This window comes from Poecilia formosa, unplaced genomic scaffold (genome assembly GCF_000485575.1).
Source record: "Poecilia formosa unplaced genomic scaffold, Poecilia_formosa-5.1.2 Scaffold3, whole genome shotgun sequence".
Taxonomy (NCBI): Eukaryota; Metazoa; Chordata; class Actinopteri; order Cyprinodontiformes; family Poeciliidae; genus Poecilia; species Poecilia formosa.
In genome coordinates this window covers 5,913,705-5,932,583 of record NW_006799942.1, presented here as the reverse complement: position 1 = coordinate 5,932,583, position 18,879 = coordinate 5,913,705, and the positions used below count along the sequence as shown (strand labels likewise).

At 39.1% G+C, this 18,879-nt stretch overlaps 1 protein-coding gene and 1 long non-coding RNA gene across 8 annotated transcripts; one reads left to right on the top strand and one right to left on the bottom strand.

Annotated features, from left to right (window-relative positions):
• Window positions 1-4,890: 4,890 nt before the first annotated feature.
• Window positions 4,891-16,121, top strand: brd8a (bromodomain containing 8a). 7 transcript variants are annotated; one of them, XM_016674043.1, is made up of 20 exons: window positions 4,891-5,330; window positions 5,737-5,833; window positions 6,796-6,868; window positions 6,974-7,023; window positions 7,102-7,224; window positions 7,300-7,380; window positions 7,457-7,521; window positions 8,149-8,291; window positions 8,450-8,641; window positions 9,832-9,922; window positions 10,009-10,158; window positions 10,282-10,442; window positions 11,142-11,550; window positions 11,891-11,927; window positions 12,006-12,275; window positions 12,408-12,500; window positions 13,696-13,764; window positions 13,851-14,133; window positions 15,164-15,208; window positions 15,309-16,121. In XM_016674043.1, the coding sequence occupies exons 1-20, from the start codon at window positions 5,288-5,290 to the stop codon at window positions 15,366-15,368; spliced, it is 2,535 nt and encodes an 844-aa protein (XP_016529529.1). In that variant the 5' UTR covers window positions 4,891-5,287; the 3' UTR covers window positions 15,369-16,121. The 7 variants fall into 7 exon arrangements, with proteins under 7 accessions (XP_016529529.1, XP_016529543.1, XP_016529535.1 ...); XM_016674057.1 differs by having other exon boundaries at window positions 11,891-11,928; window positions 12,016-12,275; XM_016674049.1 differs by having other exon boundaries at window positions 11,891-11,928; window positions 12,010-12,275.
• LOC107836822 (uncharacterized) lies at window positions 15,309-18,841 on the bottom strand. The gene is made up of 2 exons (XR_001662787.1): window positions 18,738-18,841; window positions 15,309-18,087 (listed from the first exon to the last, which is right to left on the bottom strand). It is a non-coding gene; the product is annotated as an uncharacterized LOC107836822 (long non-coding RNA).
• Window positions 18,842-18,879: the final 38 nt, after the last annotated feature.

Sequence of the window (18,879 nt, the reverse complement as noted above, 5' to 3'; positions counted from 1 at the left end):
CTGTTCTCTTAGAGCAGTGTTTCTCATGTCCAGTCCTCACACCCTATTGCCCTGCCTGTTTTAGGTGTTTCCCTTCTGCCACACACCTGGATTGAATCTGTGGGTGATTAACAGCCCTATGTAGTTCTTGATGGTCATGCAATCATTTGAATCAGCTGTTCTGTAATAGAGGCACATCTAAAACATGCAGAGCAGGGGGGGCCTGATGACTGGAATTGAGAAGCACTGTTTAGAGGAAAGGAAAAAAATAAATAGAGTGATCTGTATAATTTTCATTATTCACCTTAAACATCTTTTGATGCCCCACCTCATAATTATTACCTGACAAAATCTGGATGTGATATTTTTTGTCCAAAACATATATGTGTGTGTGTGTGTGTGCGTGTGCGTGTGTGTGTGTGTTTATATATAATTTCTCTTTATTTACTGACATTCTAAGAGGCTTTACACTGTGTTATTGTTTTTATTCATTTATGTGATATTCTTTCATATAATGATAGCACACTCAACTGACTTACTGTCTTATTATTTTTTATGAACCACGACAGTTTTTGGAAGCTAAACAATTCAATTGGTTTGCATTGTAAATAATTATACTAATGAATTGTTTTATAGTTAAACATTTCATCTAATTGTACAGCATGATTTAAATTTGTAGAGTTTAGAGGAAAGGCAATGATACTGAACATTAACAAAATGCATTAAAACCTCTGATTTTGAATAAAGTGAAAAAAAATTCAATTATTGGTGGAATTTGGCAAATAGACACAATTTTGTTTATATTAGGTGACCTCAAACAGGAAAGGCTTAATCTTATTTATTGTCTGACAACTAGAAAAAAAACTATAATGTGTCTCTTTATAAAGAGTAAATATCTGGCTTCAATAGAAAGTGGCGTTTCTGGCTGTAACTACATTCCCTCAAAGGCTGCCAGTCTTCCCTGGCTGTTATTTCAAGGAGCAGCAGGGGGCAAAGTGACAGTATTATGGAGTTAAATGTCAAGTGCCTCATTAACATTTGTTTCCCCGTAGTAATTGGCTTCCCTTCATGAGGGATATGGAGACCTTATGAGTAAAAACAGCTACAGTTACCAAGAACCAAAATCCTAAATACGCTAGTTGTGTGGTATTATTCATTTCTATATGGTTAGAATCTTATTTAATAACATCATGTCACTGTAAATATGTATTAACTTCTCCGTGATGCCAGTCAAGATACGTCTTGTCTCATGCTGTTCACGTGTGATTGATGCTGCGCAGCTTCAGCTTTAAAATCATTAAAAGATTTCTTAGTAATGTGGGAGAAGCAGAACTTGAAAAGTTAAGATTCAGTGGAAAGAAAGTTATTTTCAATAAACAACAAAAATAATCTCTAAATTCAAAAAAATAGAGCCGATAGCAAAGCATGGTCCATTTTGATGAAACTGTTTGTTTTATATATGTATAGCTAATTAATAATTATATAGATCTGTCACTGATGATACAGATTCCCTACATCATAATAACTTGCACTTAATATCAGAAAGACTTCATGAATCATATGTAATAATATTATACAGTGTTGTATTTTGTTTTAAAGTATGGATTGGAGTATGGATTTACATTGTGGGACTTAACAACATGCAATGTTTACAAAAAGCTCACCGAAGGAAAAAAAACCCTCCTAATTCTGCTTTGCATAAATTTGAGTCTATGACATCACAAGAAACACAAGAATATATTGATCACTATGGCAAACAATCGACTTCTGATAGATTTCAAAGCACTTCAGTTGTGAGGGGTTCAACCTTATGTGCTAAGTATATCTGACAATGTAGTTTAATCAGTCTTTCTTTTTCTATTTGCTCATTTTTGGACAGAAAACATTTTGACTGATCCAGCTGATCCCGTTTTTCAAGGTGTCTATATTATGCTTTTTCCTACCACTAGATGGCGATAAAGTTCCCCAAATAGGACTCCAGATGTAAGTTAAACGACGTCAAAAACGACGTCATGGAAAAATAAATTATATGAATACATTTATAATGAGCTTGATATTAAAAATAGAGTCAAATGGATCTGAACATTGACTGTTGATTAAAGACTGAGTTGTGGTAATGATAGTGCTGATAAATTTTTCTATATTGTTTTTCCCTCCTCTGCATAACTCTCAGCTCAAATATGATGTTGCCATATAGTTTATGAAAGGTTTTAAAAGTGCTATTTATTATATTTAACAACTTATCTCGATTGTTTAAAAGTGATCAAATAAACCTTTACAGAACAGAACTGCCAACATGTTTATCACTAATTACTTTTTTGGGGGAGGTGGAGTGGGGGGATGGGGGGGCAACTATAAAATTTTTACTATTTTATTTTGTTCACCACAAATCTCCAACCACAGTAACAACTTTGCTATTTATTCTTATTAAACGTTTTTTTTTTTAATGTCCCAGATTGAACCAGGTTTAGCCTAAGCAATCCTGACTGAAATGCTCCGTACAAGTTTTTCCAGTTCTTCCAGATGATTTATTATAAAACCCAAAATCAGCTTTTCTAGCTTGTGGCCTCTGCTGCTAAGTATATGACACATCTTTGCCTCGTTTTTTTTTTTTCTTTCACAAGCAGACAGTTAGAACACTCCCCCATTTCTATTTGTTAAACTGCTATTGCAAGTTTCAAATACAAGAATAAATAACAGTCTGTGTTATTTTGGTTGTTGTAACCAGAGATTCGTCGCAAATTGTTGATCTGACTTTGTACTAGCTGCAGCTGGTTTCCCTTGTATTAAACAACATGGGCATGAATCATACCTGCCTATTACATGTTTTGCTCAGCAATCAGAACATATTCCATGGTTTAAAGACATGTCTTTTAAACAACATTAAATCATGTAAAAGTCTTGCAATAGTACCTCAAATATTGGTCTTTGTCAATTAAAATACTATATGGTATAGACTCTTGAGCTATACTCTAATTTTCCTTCTTATGTCACTGCATTTATTTAGCACTGATTGCTCTAAAATTTAGGATAAATAACAGAATCTCATGTTATGATCACACGAAGTAAGCATTGATGACTAACAATAATGATATTGCACAGAATTTTCAGTTCCATTAAATATTGCGCAGTTGGGGGATAAATAGAGGTAAGTCTGGGGTTTAGGGGGGATTTAGACTGCACAATCAATGCATGTGTGAGTTCAGAGTGATTTTGGCATTTGGCATAAAGCTGTTCTTGGGTGCGTTTGTACTTTTTGTGATGCATCTATAGCGCCTCCTTGAGGGCAAACAGGTCAAACAAAAGAAAGCCAGGATGGGAGAACCTTAAATCGCATGTGACGGTGGATCACACCGGTAGGTTTTGCTTTCCTATCTTAATTGTCAAGTGTAATTTGTAAAAGTAAAGTAAAATATATACAATTTTAAAATATATGGGGCCTTGGGAAAAATCTAATTAACCGCCCCTCCCTTTTCCCCTACTTTCTTTCCGACTAATATATCAGCATCACGAACAGTGTTTAAATATAGATTTAGTGAAGTCTGTGAGAGGGGGCCCAGGTTAACTAGCCAAGCTTAAAATCTGTCACTGGTTATTGGCTATTATTTACTGTAATGTATCTGTGACCAAGCCCATCTCAAACACAAAGATTACAGACAGCACCATATTGTAGCCATGGTAACATGACAATCAAACTATCAAGATGACTCTTTGCACTTTTACAAAGTAAACTTCCTAATTAAATTCTAAATGTACAATTTATTAGTTTATTATATTTCTGCTGAACACCTTAAACAAAATTTAATAGATTGTCATTCTCAATAAATGAATGATAGAATTGGTCTGTGTTACAATTCAAACACTTAAAGGGGCCCCTGAAGGTCTGGAGGGGCCTAATAGCAGCTACTGAGTTTTCTTTACCTTCATATCTCTGTCTTCTAGATCTCTGAGGTGCTAACATTGAAAAATTATGTTGAGTTAATCCTTCTGAGCGTTTTTGATCTTTAAAGCAGTCTGCAGCAAAGTTGTTATGGAGGTTAAGCTGTCATATTATTAGGGTATTATTAGGGTTTATTTAGTAAAATAGCAGCAAATTTGCTTATTTCATAACATATGTCATAACCAGTGATGTTCTCTCCTATGCTCTGTTTAAAAACTATAGTCTAACATCAACACAGCCCTTCACCACCATCAGCAGCAGAAACCCCTCAACAGCAACATTATACCTGTCGTGGGAAACAGATTAAATTTGCTTTGCAATGACACATACAGCATGATCCGTTTAGATTTCAGATTCTTTATTAATATGGGTTGTTGCTGCCCCTCCAAAGGTCCATGTTTGTTCTTGAAGATGTAAATGTCCATCAGTGACAACCAATGTTCTTCTGTGCCGTTGCTTCTCTCTAAAGCCTTTTCTTGTCTGGCATGGTGGAGCATCCATAACCTACTGTGATGCAGAACGTCATCAGACGATTGTGAGGGGTGTGCAGTGAGTTTTTTGTAACTACAGTCTACATATTTGTATTTGGAGGAAAAACAGAAATTGGGGGAAGTCTGGATGAGATTTATATTTGGAACAATTTCTAAACAGATCACGGGAGGTGGTGATACTTCATCTGGTCTTTCTGTGCATGCTCCATTCCAGTACCGCCCTGGGCAACTGCCCATAGGACAAATATCTAAACCCGACACTGGTTGTAGCCTAACAAGATGTAGAAACGTTCAAGGGGTATGAGCACTTTTGTTTGACACTGGAGATTGGAACAAAAAATAAAACACTTTTAAGATCTTTGAGTTTAACGTTACGGTAGATGGAGCTACATGCTCTGTGATAAAAACCATATATCTGCATAAAACCAAATCAAGTTAACTTCTATAAATCGTTTAGCCTTTGGGGGTTGTACCATCATCATAAGTGAGGTGGGCGTGAAGGGACAGTTCACTGCTAGCTAGAATGACAAATAACCTTGTGAGTAGTGAGCTAAAAAATCAGAGGGGGGCTGAATGCAGCTCGGTAGCTGAGTTTCTGCAAAGGTTCTGGCGAAACTAAACCCTTTCCGCCTCTCCTAACTCCGTCAGCTGAACGCAGCTTTCGAGCTAGCTAGTTGGAGTCTCCAAGTTACAGCACAGAAGAACCGCAAGAATGGGACGGTGATTCAGCGTGCTAGCTAAGAGAGAGGGGTGGGAAAAAAATCAGCCTGAACGCAACACAGACTGATGTTAACGTCCACAGTTTGTCTGTAGGGCTGTGTCGTTTTCGGTCGCCGTTAGCCGTGTTTTATCGCCGGGGTTTCCTCCAACAAGATGTATGGAAGGTCGGGATGACAGGAAGATGGCAAACGGGGTTGGAAGTGAGTAACAGTGGCGCACACAGCCAACGTTACTGTTGGAATCAGCAGCACTAACTTCCCTTCATGGCAGCCCTGCAGGGGAGCTTGCTGCAAGGATTAATGCATGTCATCACGAGTTGACAGCTCCGTCTAATACACTGCTGTTTATTGAGTTTTTATTAATGTGCACAAACGACATTTTGATTTTCCGGGGGGAGGGGGGAGGGGGTCTGATTTACAGCTTCTGCTGGAATTTCGTTCATAAAACTGCACGAAAACAAGCCACGGTCTTAACATGATCAGTAGAGCCGATTCCAGGCCTTTTCTGAGCGACACGAACAGCAGAGCATAAAGGTTTTATTTATTAAACATTATCGGTGCGTAGTGTGTGTGTGCCATGGCTCATCCACATCCTCCCCTCGTGTAGAGCACAAGCTGCTTGTGATTGGACCAACGGAGCCATGGTCAGTGAGGGAGAAGCTGTGTTTGGCCACATCTGTCATGAAGAGCGGAGATCAGAACTGGTAATGCATTCTCTTCCATTCAGTCAGTGCAAAACCATTCAACTCTTCATGAAATGTTACTGCATGATGCGCACATTTAATGTGTAACACACTTGCTATAAATGTGTAATAGCTACAGCCTAATCGAAATGTTGCATCCACTCATTTTTTTTTATATTGATACTTGGCTTTTAAAAATGCATTCTTTGTAGGGGAAGGTTCAAACATCCATATATTATGCAAATATATGTTTGTTTGTTTTTACAGAGCATTTAGCTCCATCTGCCAAAATGCAAATGTCTCAAATTTTCAAATGTCTTAAATTCAAATGTCAAATGTCTTAAATTTTTTAAATTTTCCATCCCAAGGATCTTGGGGCGCAGGGTTTTCGTACCCCTTGAACTTTTCCACATTTTGTTAGCTTACAACCAATGACAGGTTGTATTTGCCTCCTGGTTCGCCCAGGTCGACAGTGCTTTACATTGCAGAACAACGTAGAAGTATGAGCTCCAAATTTGTTCATTTTGCTGGAGAACAGCAGCTGGATATCATATTTGCAATAATTAGATGCAATAATCATCTAATAACAATAATAATACTAATATATTTTATTTGTATAGCATTTTTCTAACTTTACAGGAATCAACCAAACTCATAAAACAAACTAAAAACAGAATAGTTCTGACCATTCTTTCTGTATATTAGAGAGAACTCAAATTTGTGCTCATAAATTTTGTTTTTATGATTCACAAAAGTTCAACTTTATTATTATTTCGCCCTAGAAAAATAAAACAGTTCAAATTAATAATCGAAACCCCAAAATTTTACGAACTTCATGCAAATGAGGAGTGCAAATAAACTCCTCGCCAGAATTCTGCGTTTCTGCTTTTTTGTTAATGATTGTTATGCATGCTGCTCAGTAAATTCTGCCTTTAAAATTTAAAGAGATTTTCCAAAACGACTCATGCATCTCTCCGTGTCAGCAGGGTGTCTGTCAGTCGAGCCATCAAGCCGTTTGCAGAACCTGGCCGACCCCCGGACTGGTTCTCTCAGAAGGTATCCTGAGTTCTTTCTTGTTGCATGAATTCATGCTGCAGCTGTGACTCATCGTATCTTGTTGAGTCACAAAACCGATCCCCTTTCTTTGTTGCATCCTCACAGCACTGTGCCTCCAAGTACTCTGAGCTCCTGGAAACAACAGAGGCCCCAAAGTGAGCAAACAAGAGCTCTGTTTCTGACACATGTTGGCAAATCATGGCGCCATAAACCAACGTTTGTGTCACTCGTAGGCGGAAGCGCGGTGAGAAGGGTGAAGTGGTGGAGACGGTGGAGGACGTGATCGTACGCCGGCTGACGGGCGAGAGGATCGAGGAGCTGAAGAAGCTGATCAAAGACACGCAGGAAACTCACAGGTTATCTTTTAAACTCCATAAAAATCAGCAGCAGGTCGAGGGTTATAGTGAGTTAATGTGCTGCTGGTTTGACAGGAAGCTGAAGAGAGAGGCCGAGCTGATTCAGGCTGGACATCTGGATTCCAAGTTGGAGGAGTTATGGGAAGACATTCAGCTGTAAGACGAGCGAAATCTGTATAGACGTCTTAATAAAATGCGGCGTGTAAAAATATTCATATTTTGTGCCTGCCAGGAAGAGAAAGCAGGAGGAGGAGGAAGCAGAGTTAAAAAGAAAAAGCACAGACGCTGCTTATCAGGGTAAATGCTTCTTACTACTGTTATTTCCACTCAATATTATATTAATTCATTTGGATCTATTCATCTTAGAGCTTATTAAAGTAAAAATGAATGCCAGTCACAAGTCAGTACAATTTATTTCATGTGTCCCAGGACCGCTGGACAGTTTTACACACATTGCCAAAAGTACCAAACACCGGCTTTAATGATCACACTGTCACTGTGCTGGATCAGCCAAAAAAACCACTGACCTAAACGCCTCAGAGATCCAACAATGCAGACTGCTTTTCAGAGCACAGACTTTCCAGCAGCCTGACATTTATATAATAAAAATCCATTTTCTTAATTGCACTTTATTTAATCGTGACCTTTTTGAGAAATAGGTTTTTTTTTAATTAGTCATTAAATTTAACAGAAATAAATGCGTAAAATATACCAGTCTATGTGCAATGAATCTATAAAGTACATGAGTGTCAGTTTTTTTTTTTAAATCAAATGCCTGGAATTAGAGTTTTCTACTAATTTATTGATGGACCACCAACTATTGATCTGTTTGCACAGCTAAAAGCTGGCGCATCATTGTTATATTTCCCTATTTGAGGCAGGAAAAAGCTTGCATGATTAGAAAACTGCTTCTTCCTCTTTCAGCCAGACAGGCAGCGAAGAGCCTGTCTAAACGGATACCCAGCGTCACCATGCATTCGCCCTCAGCTTGCAGCTCCCCAAGACAGGACGTCCCACCAGGTGACCAAGTGGAGAGCGTGACGCTGGATGGTCCACCGGCAAAAAATGTAAGTCTCCGAAGGTTCAGTGCATAAAAATTGTATTATTCTTTCAATACGTGTTTGATCAGTGTAGGAAAAAAAGAAAATGACACATTGAAAAACTGTTGAAAACCAGCGCATAAGTGAGCAGATTTTTCTTTTTGACTTGTTCTCTGCGTTTCTAGTCTTCAGGAACAGCAGCATCAGTAACATTTTCCCAAACCCCTGGACCTGCTAACGATGACATCAGCCATGGGACGATTCTGGATGACCCCACTCAAAAAAAGCTCCTGAGCCAGAAAGCCACCCCACCGCCATCTCCACTCCTGTCAGAGTTATTAAAGAAAGGCAGCATCTTGGCATCAAATTCCAGACTGGTAAGCAGCTGGACTTCCACTAAAACTGAACAAGTTGAAGAAAAAGGTCTTCCAAAGTTTACACTAATATTTTGAACTGCGCTGCATGTAAGCGAGTTGGGCTTACCCTGATATTGTTTAATATTTATTACTAGAAGAGTAACGATAAAGATTATGTACAATTCAGTTTGTATCAGTGTACCTACACAGACGAATACTCATTTTGTTGATTAGCAAAATTACAAAGTCTGGAGTTTTTCTTACAACCAAGTGATGATAAAAAAATGTAAAATCAGAGAGCTAATATTCCTCAGTGGTGAAGAAGAGAGCAAAACAAAAATAAAGACATCAGCTGGCCAAACTATTGCCTTTTACTGCTAATGACCACCAAACAGTGCAAATGTACTGAATAAACTGCAGGTTCAGTTATTTTAAAACTCTGAGTACAAACTCCATTTTGTAATTGGCAGCAATCTATCAACAAAAAAAAAAACATGCTCAAACAGATGGAACCCAATTTATTCAAATCAGGGAAGAGCACAAGCTTATAAATAGCAGCAACTTCTATTTATGAAACACAATAAATCCCACCTCATTGATTTTACAGCCAGTATCTGCTTTCCCTACTCCTGGTTCAAATATAACCCAAAAAAGAATGAAAAATCAGTACAAACAAATGAATGGACTTTACAAAAATCCATCAGGAAACGTAAATGTTTTCCTGCTAAGTTTCCTCGCCATGCAGCTTTTTAGGTCCCTCTGATTTTGATGTGATATCTGATGCTCTGATGCATAAATAATCACTTCCTAAAGCATAAAAGGGAACGCACTCTGAATGTAAAAGGTCTTACACGCCCCTCTTAACATGAAAGTTTATTATGTAATAAATAAGAGTTTAATAATTCACTTAGAAAGTTTTATCACAGTAAATGTGACTTGTGTCATTTGTTCCTAAACTGGGTCAGGGTAAAAAAATTAATCAGTTAGTTGGTGTCCTGGAAGAGCTTTCATCAAATTACATCAGAATCAGTTACATCCTTTAGCTATCGCTACAGTTTAATTTGTTATACAGTGAAACAAGGTGGTGGCAGCATCCTGATCAGGGATTACTTTCCTTCACATGCAGTAGTCAGTTCTGAAGGATTGTGGAACTAATTAATAATATATATATACCATGGGATTTCTTTTCTTTTTGCTGTTGTTCTTCCCAGATTGGAGAGAGTGACGGGTCGCCTAGTAACGTATCGGGATCACATGACTCACAGCTGCATTCACCATGTCAGCCTATTTCTCAAGCAACAGGTACGCTCTCCACATGATTGATATGTGATATTTCCTTCTTGCTGTTTGCTTCAGTCCGTTTGTGTGTTTATAAACTCGCGCGGCAGGTGCGCCGATGCTGTCCCGTCTTCTGGAGGCGGGTCCGGCCCAGTTTTCCTCTCCGTTAGGTTTCATGGTCGGCGCAGACTCCGCCTCCTGCGGTCCGGTCCCCGCACCTCATTCTGCTCCTGTCGACCCGGCCGTCTCAGAAAGTACAGGTTAGGCCCTGTGCTTTTAACTACTAACTTCTGTTGGTAGTTAAAAATTATATATATATATGTATTTTTTTAAATTATGGTTTTGCTTAAATTAAGTTAAATTACGGCTTGCTTTATCTGCAGCGGTCGATGTAATGGCGCCAGCTGTCCATCCGAACTGCCAAGCTGACTCTGCAGAGAGTAAAGTGGCAGAGCTCAGCGAGGAAGATGTGACCGCGTCCTACATGGGAGACGAGCTGGACCTGAAGACAGTGGGGGACATTATCGCCATCATTGAAGACAAGGTTGGAGAAATTATTAAAACCAAAGCTCCGGTGTAGATAGAATGACATTTATAATGTGAGTGTTTTCATTACAGATGCACCAATCAGAAATCCGTGGATGATTTTGTGATCTGCTGATATTTTCTTCCTGATTCATATTTCCCCTCGTTTGTTAGGTTAGTTTATTGAAACTGGACGAAGTTCAGGTGCATCCACTTTAAAGGAAATTAAGCTTTTTACCAGATTCCCTTACACAATTAAAATTTATGTGACAAAATAAAATGAAATATGTAAATATTAAAAATAATATTAATTAAAAAAAATACACCTATTCTCTGGCCACACTACAGCTCTAAAAATATATGTCCAATATTACAAAATGTGAATTTGAATAGAGGAAATGAAGCTAAATGATCAAATGAATGCTTGTACATCTGTTTTATGTTTGTGTGCAGGAAATGTTTTCAAACAGTATTTCATTTTTAATTCTGTGGAAAGTGTGCTCTTCCTAATTCAGCATTTTAACAGCATAAAAGCTAAAAAACAAAACAAAACAACAATAGAACGAAGGAGTTTTGCTGTTCTCCAATCAGCCTTCCTGTTTTCCGCTGAAAGTCTAGCTCTCTTTCGCAGCCCGAATGTCTCAACATGTAGCGAAATAGCTTACCTCTCTGTGCTTTCTCTGATTTCCGGTTTGACTGAAGTTTCCCCGCTTTGCAGGCGGATGAGGCTGCGGAGGCGCTGGATGCTGCCGCCGTGGAGGCCGCCCTGTCTCTCTGTGAGGACAACGACCACACTCTGACTGCGGCCTGGGACACCGGGCCTTTACAGCCCCAAGAGCCACACCCCACTCACCGGATCCTGGAGGGCAGCGCAGAAGTGTCGCTCTCTTCTCTGTACAGCAGCCAAGATAAAAATCTGTCAGCGTTTCCCCTGGAACTGGAGAGCCTTCCTCCCTCTTCCTTGTGCGGCTCAAAGACTTTGGAGCACAGCGCCACACCTTCACAGTGCCGAGGAGCGAGAGAGGCAGAGGGAGAGGAAGGCTCAAGCAAACACATTTCAATAGATGGTAGCACAGATTGTGAAGGTGAAAAGCAACCACCGCAAAAACTGGAAAAAGCCTTTGGAGGTATGCAGACAGACATAAATACAGTGGTGTGAAAAAGTGTTTTCCACCTTACAGATTTCTTCTATTTTTTTGCTTTTTTTTGTCACAGTTAAATGTTTCAGATCATCAACGAACTTTAAATATTGGATAAAAATAATCTGAGTAAATACAAAAAGCTGATTGTTTCATTTGTTAAGGGAATAAGGCCTTTTGTTACATTTCAGTTGAACAGCAAAGCGAAAACAGAAGAAATCTGTGAGGATAAAACACTTTCACAGCTCAATATTAATACCTCAACTTTTTTTTTTTTTTAATAAACAAACCTTCCTGTTATTCATCTTTGCAGTTTTAGCAGACTCAGTATTAGAAGACAAACAAGAAGCAGACTGGGACTCCCAGGTAAGGCAAACACGATGCCTGGCATTCTTCTGTTCAAACGCAGTTTTATCTCCACACGCGTCTCCGTTTCTGTCCGCGGAGGCGAAGGCAGAGGACGGACTCGGAGCAGAGGAAGGAGAGAACGTTTCGGGGTCGAAAGCGGACAGCGAGGCCACGGGACCGGAGCTGTGCGAGGAAGAAGAGGGCGACGTGGCGGAGGAGTTCTCATCGGAACCCGACGGCGAAATGGAGCTGGAACCTGCGGCCAGCGAGAGCGAGGACGGGTACAGCCTCCACACGGCGTCTTCGTCCCTCCAGCTCCACACCACAGCCGACTCCATCCCCAGCAGCCCCGCGTCGTCACAGTTGTGAGTGGAACACGTCGAGGGACTCGCGAAGGAATGACTGTCATCATCAGCGTGTGGCGGCGGAGAGGTGTTGCAGTTTCCACTTCCTGCTGACATCTGCGTTTCTCCTTCTTTTCTACCTGCGCTGTGCAGCTCGGTGTGCAGCGAGGACCTGGAAGCTCTGCAGGCTCACAAGATCTGGAAGAAAGCCATTATGCTGGTGTGGCGAGCAGCAGCCAATCACAGGTCAGGAAACGAGACGTACGGTGCCTTGCACAGGCATTCGTATCAAAATAAAGTTTTTGTACTTCGTTGCATCAGTATTTTCCATCGGACTTTAACATAGTGGACCAACACCCAGTTAAGGCCAAAATTATTCATACCCCCAGCAGATTTACATTTAAGATGTTCATTCAGCAAAGAGGTTTGTGTCCAATAGGTAATGATATGCGTGTCTATTAAAAGAATGATGCAAAAGAGTATCGATTTTCAAACAACAGATTCTGTTTTCATTTACATATTAACAGAAAATAGCTTTTAAAAAATGATTTGTACCCTTCTCAATCATCAAATCCTGATAGTCGGGATTCTGGCTGGGCCATTCCAAAACATTACGCAATACTACTTTCGGTCAGACGACAAATGTTGGACAAATTCTAAGATTAAACCTCAAACTTGGCAGGGGTACGAATAATCGGGGATTAAATTTATATTTCTTAGAGTCCCTAATCATTATTTTAGAACCACATTTCACTGAAGTCACACCTTTCAAATCTTTTAGGGTTGCTAAATCTCAGTCAGGTTGGATGGAGATCACCTGTGAAGAACTTTAGTCCCGGCTTCGTGTTTTGGGTCGTTGTCTCGCTAAAAGGCCCCGGTCTTTAATGTTTTGTAACCTCTAGCATCTCCACTTTTCTTACCACCTATTCTGATCTGCTTCATTATTCCTGGTGAAGAATAAAATATCCACAACATGATGCTGCATCCACTATGGTTAGCTAGACTTGGATAGTGTTGGATAGTGTTATCAGGGATTTCAGGGTGAGGTACAGTTTTAGTCTTGCACACACAGGGTTTTGCATGTTGGCTAAAAATGTACATGTTAGCCTCATCTGACTGGAGTACCTTCTACTACATTTACCACAGCTTGTCACAAACTCATGGTTCTCTGGTAACTCTGGTTTACTTCTTGCCGCTTTAACATAAAGGGAAACTTTGGAAAACTGATTTATTTTCTTGTTTGGGTGGACTAAAATGTCTTGGTAGTTTGAGAATTGACCTGTGAGATGTCCACAGCTTTTCAACCCAACCGAGACTCCCTCCAACTTCATCTCCGACATCCCTGCTGTGTTTCTTGGTCTTCATGAAGTTGTTTATTCACTGATGTTCTCTGACATACCTCTGAAGCCTTCATAGAACAGCCCCATTTATTTTGTTGCAGGTATGCAAACGTCTTTCTTCAGCCAGTAACAGATGAAATTGCTCCAGGATACCACAGCATTGTTCACAGGTCAGCACCAAATCCACCTGCAAAATGCTAATAAATTAAAGAAATCCCATCACTGAGACTCGTCTCTCTGGTGGTTTCTTCTGCAGACCCATGGACCTGGCCACCATCAAAAAGAACATCGAGACCGGCTTAATACGGACCACCGCCGAGTTTCAGAGGGACATCATGCTGATGTTTCAGAACGCGGTCATGTACAACGGGCTGGACCACGACGTGTACCACATGGCTCTGGAGATGCAGCGCGACGTCCTGGAGCAGATCCAACAGTTCCTGGCCACACAGCTCATCATGGAGACGTCCGAATCCGGGATCAGCGCCAAGAGCCTGAGGGGCCGCGACAGCACGCGCAGGCAGGACTCCACTGACAAGGTGCTTCACTAGAACTAAGACAGAAGGCAGGAAGCGGAGAAGATGAGACCAGAGAGTGACGTCAGGCGGATCTAAAGGAAGAAGATACAAAACCTTCAGTCTTCACCAAAGATTTAAATTAAAAAGGGTTTTAAATTTCTCACACACTTTTACATCTACTTCAAACTCCCAAACATATTCAAAGTTCAAAACTTTGAATATTTATTAGCTTTATCAGAGCTTTGTAGCTGATTAGGTTCCTGAATGTGTCGGTGATTAGCATCCAGATTGATTCATCTGATTGCTTCAGTATTTTTCACACAGTCCCACATACTCCATGTTGCCAAAAGTGGACAATTAAATGCTCCATTAACTTCTATTAAAACTACTTTTTATCTCACTGCTATTACAATACAACGCCAGGCACTTTGCAATTTCTGCATTTCATTATAAAGATATTTTTTTACTATAATTTACGTCACTCCACTGCTCAGCCATTGACGATAGATCCATGAGATTATTTGTTTTTCCTCTCATATCATGGAGCGATATTAAGGGCGCCAGAACTTCCTCTGTGTGTTTGTTAGTTTTGTTCATCTACAGTACTAACCTGCAGATCCTGCGGCATTTGACCTGGTATTCTGTACAAATAGCACAAATGTACATTTTTGCTATGATGTTTTTTAGCGGTACGAAGAAAGGAAAGCAGAAAAAAGGAAGTTCCTAAACATTACATTTCAGGACTACTTACCTATCTGAAGCATATTTCTAATGACTTAGCATTTTTTTTTTTGAGAGGTAGTTATGTATTTTTTAGAGCATGCATTTAAACTGATGACAAAGAATATAAATAAACATGTGGAACACTGTTTGTTGAATGTAGTTCCCGAGTCAAACTAGTTGACTTCTTGTTTCAGAAATATTTGGAACAAAAAATAAAAATAAAAAAATGACCCAAATGTTTCTTTATAGTTTATACAGAAACATGGTTCAGTACATTTTTTAGGAAGCTTGTCTAAAGTAAGTCCTCTGCATTGTTTTCATGTTACAGGACACCGTCTCCATGTCCTCGCCGGCCTTTCTCCTTTCTCTTTTTGTAAGTAAACATCAATTACCTTCAGAAACATTTCCTTTAACACTTTTAGGTCCAGATTCAAGGTTTCCAAAACTGCTGCTGTGTGGATTTTTGATCACAGGACGGTGGCACCAGAGGGCGCCGTAGTGCCATAGAGGCCGACCTCAAGATGAAGAAGTGAAATCCGCAAAGGAAAATCTTGTCTGTTGGCTTTGTCGAGCAAAAGGACATGAATGAGTGTAGATCGACCGTCTTTGACTTGCTGTCCAGGATGATTGGACAGAGTGTAGCTTGGGAAGGCTCCGCTCTAAATCAACCATTCAGTCATGGATTATATTCTGTATAATCCCAGATCACTGTGGGGTATTCTGTGTCAGACCAGGTCAAACCTTTTCATAGATGTTACTGCAGATCGCTTAGACTTAACCTGCTTCTTACATTCAACCGCCTGGAACATTAAAACCTTTAAAGTTCACTTCTTCACAATGATTTAATAGGTGTGGTCCATACATATGGATATGAGTTACTCCTTGCCTGCAGTTGTGTTGAAATTAAACCAGTTTAGTGTTTTTAATTCATGAACTGTATGTGTGTGCGCGTGCGTGTTTTTGTAATATATAAAGCCAAAGGTTAAATATTCTGATTAAAGATCTGCACACTAAAGTTGCAGAGCAGAAGGGCACATTTTTGCATCTCAAACAAAGGCATTTTGTGTAACATTTCATTTTTAGCCTCTTAAAATCTCTTTTTTTAATGAATATGCTTGTTTTGATTGTGTAGGAATGATTTTGGCCTTTGTGAAATTTCCTGTGAAACAGTAACTCTTATGAGATTTGCTTGGATTTATGTTCAGTGTACTGAGAAGATGTGACATTAGTATTTTTGTTTTGTGGACCAGAAAACGTTACAACACAATAAAATTGTCCTTACACCAAAGACGAGTCCAGGTCTAGTTGCAGATGGATGGATGAATGGATGAACAAATAGATGAATGGCTTGATGCATGAATGGCAAAGATGAAAGGATGGATGAACAAGGTTGGATATATGAATTCTCATTTCAGCCAAATGGAAAATAAACTGCTTTGCTGGATGAACAGAGAAATAGTTAAATTGATGAATGATGGACAAATGTATTGAAAATGTATGGAAAGATGATCGACTGAGGGACTTATGAATAGACAGATAAATGATACTTTGACAGATGAACGTAGGGGCGGATAAAAAGATTAATAAATTGCTAAACAATTCATTGATTGAGTATGCAACAGGTCTGTAAATTCAAATATTTTTCAGACATTTCCATACAAAGTTGTGACACTTATGCAACAGGAAGCTTTAAAACCCCCAAAATTGCTGGCAGCTCAGGCTGATTTTGGCTCAAATTGATCTAATTTGACCCATATTCATATTTTCTTAAAACAGATGTTGACTTCACATTCGGCTAAGTCAACCTGAAATCACAATGGAATTAAAAGAGACAGGAAATGTTTCAATACTGGTTACAGCTTTAATTTTCACGTATTTTTGGCTGACAGCTTACAGTCAATTCAGCAACATAACTTGTGGTTATACATTTGAAACCTAGCTTGTGTTTTCTGTCACAGTTAAGGATTTAAGTGTTGTAGGATAACAGCGTGAACCTGAATATTCTACTTCATTTACATTTATAGTCAAATAATAAATATGCAATAGAAAATAAAAAATAAAAAAAAAACTACTTCTGGGATTCATGCAACTGTCACAGTATGGAAAAAAAAAAGAAAAAAAAAAGACAATTTTAACTTAAAAGTGCTTAAGATGAACCTGAATATTTCAGAAGTACAACAGCTAAGGCAGTCTGGTAAGCGCAGTGCATGGCAACAAGTCAGACTTTCAGCTATAGGGAAGTATGATTTTGGATTAATATTACAAAAGAGATTTTCACGATGTCAGCATACTATTCAATAAGATTATAACACCCCAAATGTCCACAAATATGAAATTGGTTTCATCTAGTTAAAAAAAGAGGAGTTTTAGGCCCATCTGGTTATATTAATTAATTTCTCCTTTATAAAAGATCTGTACAAAATATGGAGACAGGATTTAGAAAACACGTTTTGATGGGTGAGCCTTTTTGTGAAAAGAAATTATATATTTTTTAATATTTATGGTAATACAGTACTTGCAAAAGTATTGATACCGCAGTTGTCAGTTTTCAACCATAAACTTTAATGAACCAGACTGACACAAAGCAGTGAATAATTGTGAAGTGAAACGAAATACAAATAAGCATCTGAAATGTTTATTTCAGATAGAAGCATGCATTTGCTTTCAGTGATTTTTCTGATGCCGATAAACAAATCCAGTGTAACCTCATTAATAAAATTAGCCTCCCTGTGTGTAACGTCATCTGAGTGCGTCCACAGCTGTTCTGTGAAGGCCTCAGAGATCTGTCAAAGAATATTAGGAACCAAACGCATCATGAAGACCAAGGAGCACGCCTAACGGATTAGGAATAAAGTGGTGAAGACGTTTTAAATCAGGGTTATGATTTAAAACGATATCCATATCAGGAACAGAAGTGTTCACCCCATCAATTGGAAACGCAAGAGTTTGTAAACCTACGAAGACATGACGCTCTACCTGAACCGGAGATGAGCTCCGTGGGATCTCTGGAGGAGTTTCACAGCTCTGGTAGGAAAATCTGTTGAAAGGACAACTAGCTGTGCAAAAATCCATTTCAAGTTTGCCAGAAGCCATGTAGGCAGCACAGCAAACACGACAACATGGCAAATGGCTTTACGGAAGAAAATTAACACTGCACATCACCCTAAACACGACCTTTCCGATGTGAAACATGCTGATGGCATGCGGCGGGACTGCTTTTCTTCGGTGGATTGAGCCGAATACAGGCCAGTCCTGGAAGAAAACCTGTTAGAGGCTGCAAAGACTCGAAATTGAGGTGGAAGTTCATTTTTCATTGTAAAATTAAATCTAAACATACTTTGAGTGGCTCAATCAAAGTGCAGATCTAAATTAGAAGAGAATCTGTGACAAGACATGAAAAGTGATTTTTTCACAGATGCTCGTCATCCAGTTTGACTGGGACTGAACCGTTTCACAAAGACAAGAACACAAACCATATCCTGCACAGTATTGACTCGTGAACGCTGACTGAGTATACCCACCACATTTTTCAACAATGTTATGAAAAAAATATATTAAAATCAATCAATTTCGGTTTGATTATTTTTTTAAAAAAAAATCATTACCATGTATAATTTTTCTGCTTTTTTCACAAGTATGCACTGCTATGTGTTGGTCTATCATTGAAATCTCATTAAAATACCAGTTTGCGGTTGCAATGTGACAAATTGTAATGGAACTATGACTACTTCTGCAAAGCACTGTGTGCAATTTGAAATATTAGCTTTGTGCATACTGCCATTACATGAGCTCCCAATGATCAGGAAACATTATGTTGGAGCATAAATCAATCTGAAATTTCAGATAAACAAAACTGTTTCAAATGCAACCTCTGAAGGAGCTGTAAATATTCCTTACACAACCACTAGTACCATTAGTGCTTATGGAGGCAAGAAAGACCATGTTTCCTTGCAGGAGCTATAATTGTTGGATCTGTCTTGGTTTTAAAGGTCCTTCATCATTTCACAAAAAAAAAAAAAATAAATTCTCTTCTCACCCTCCGCC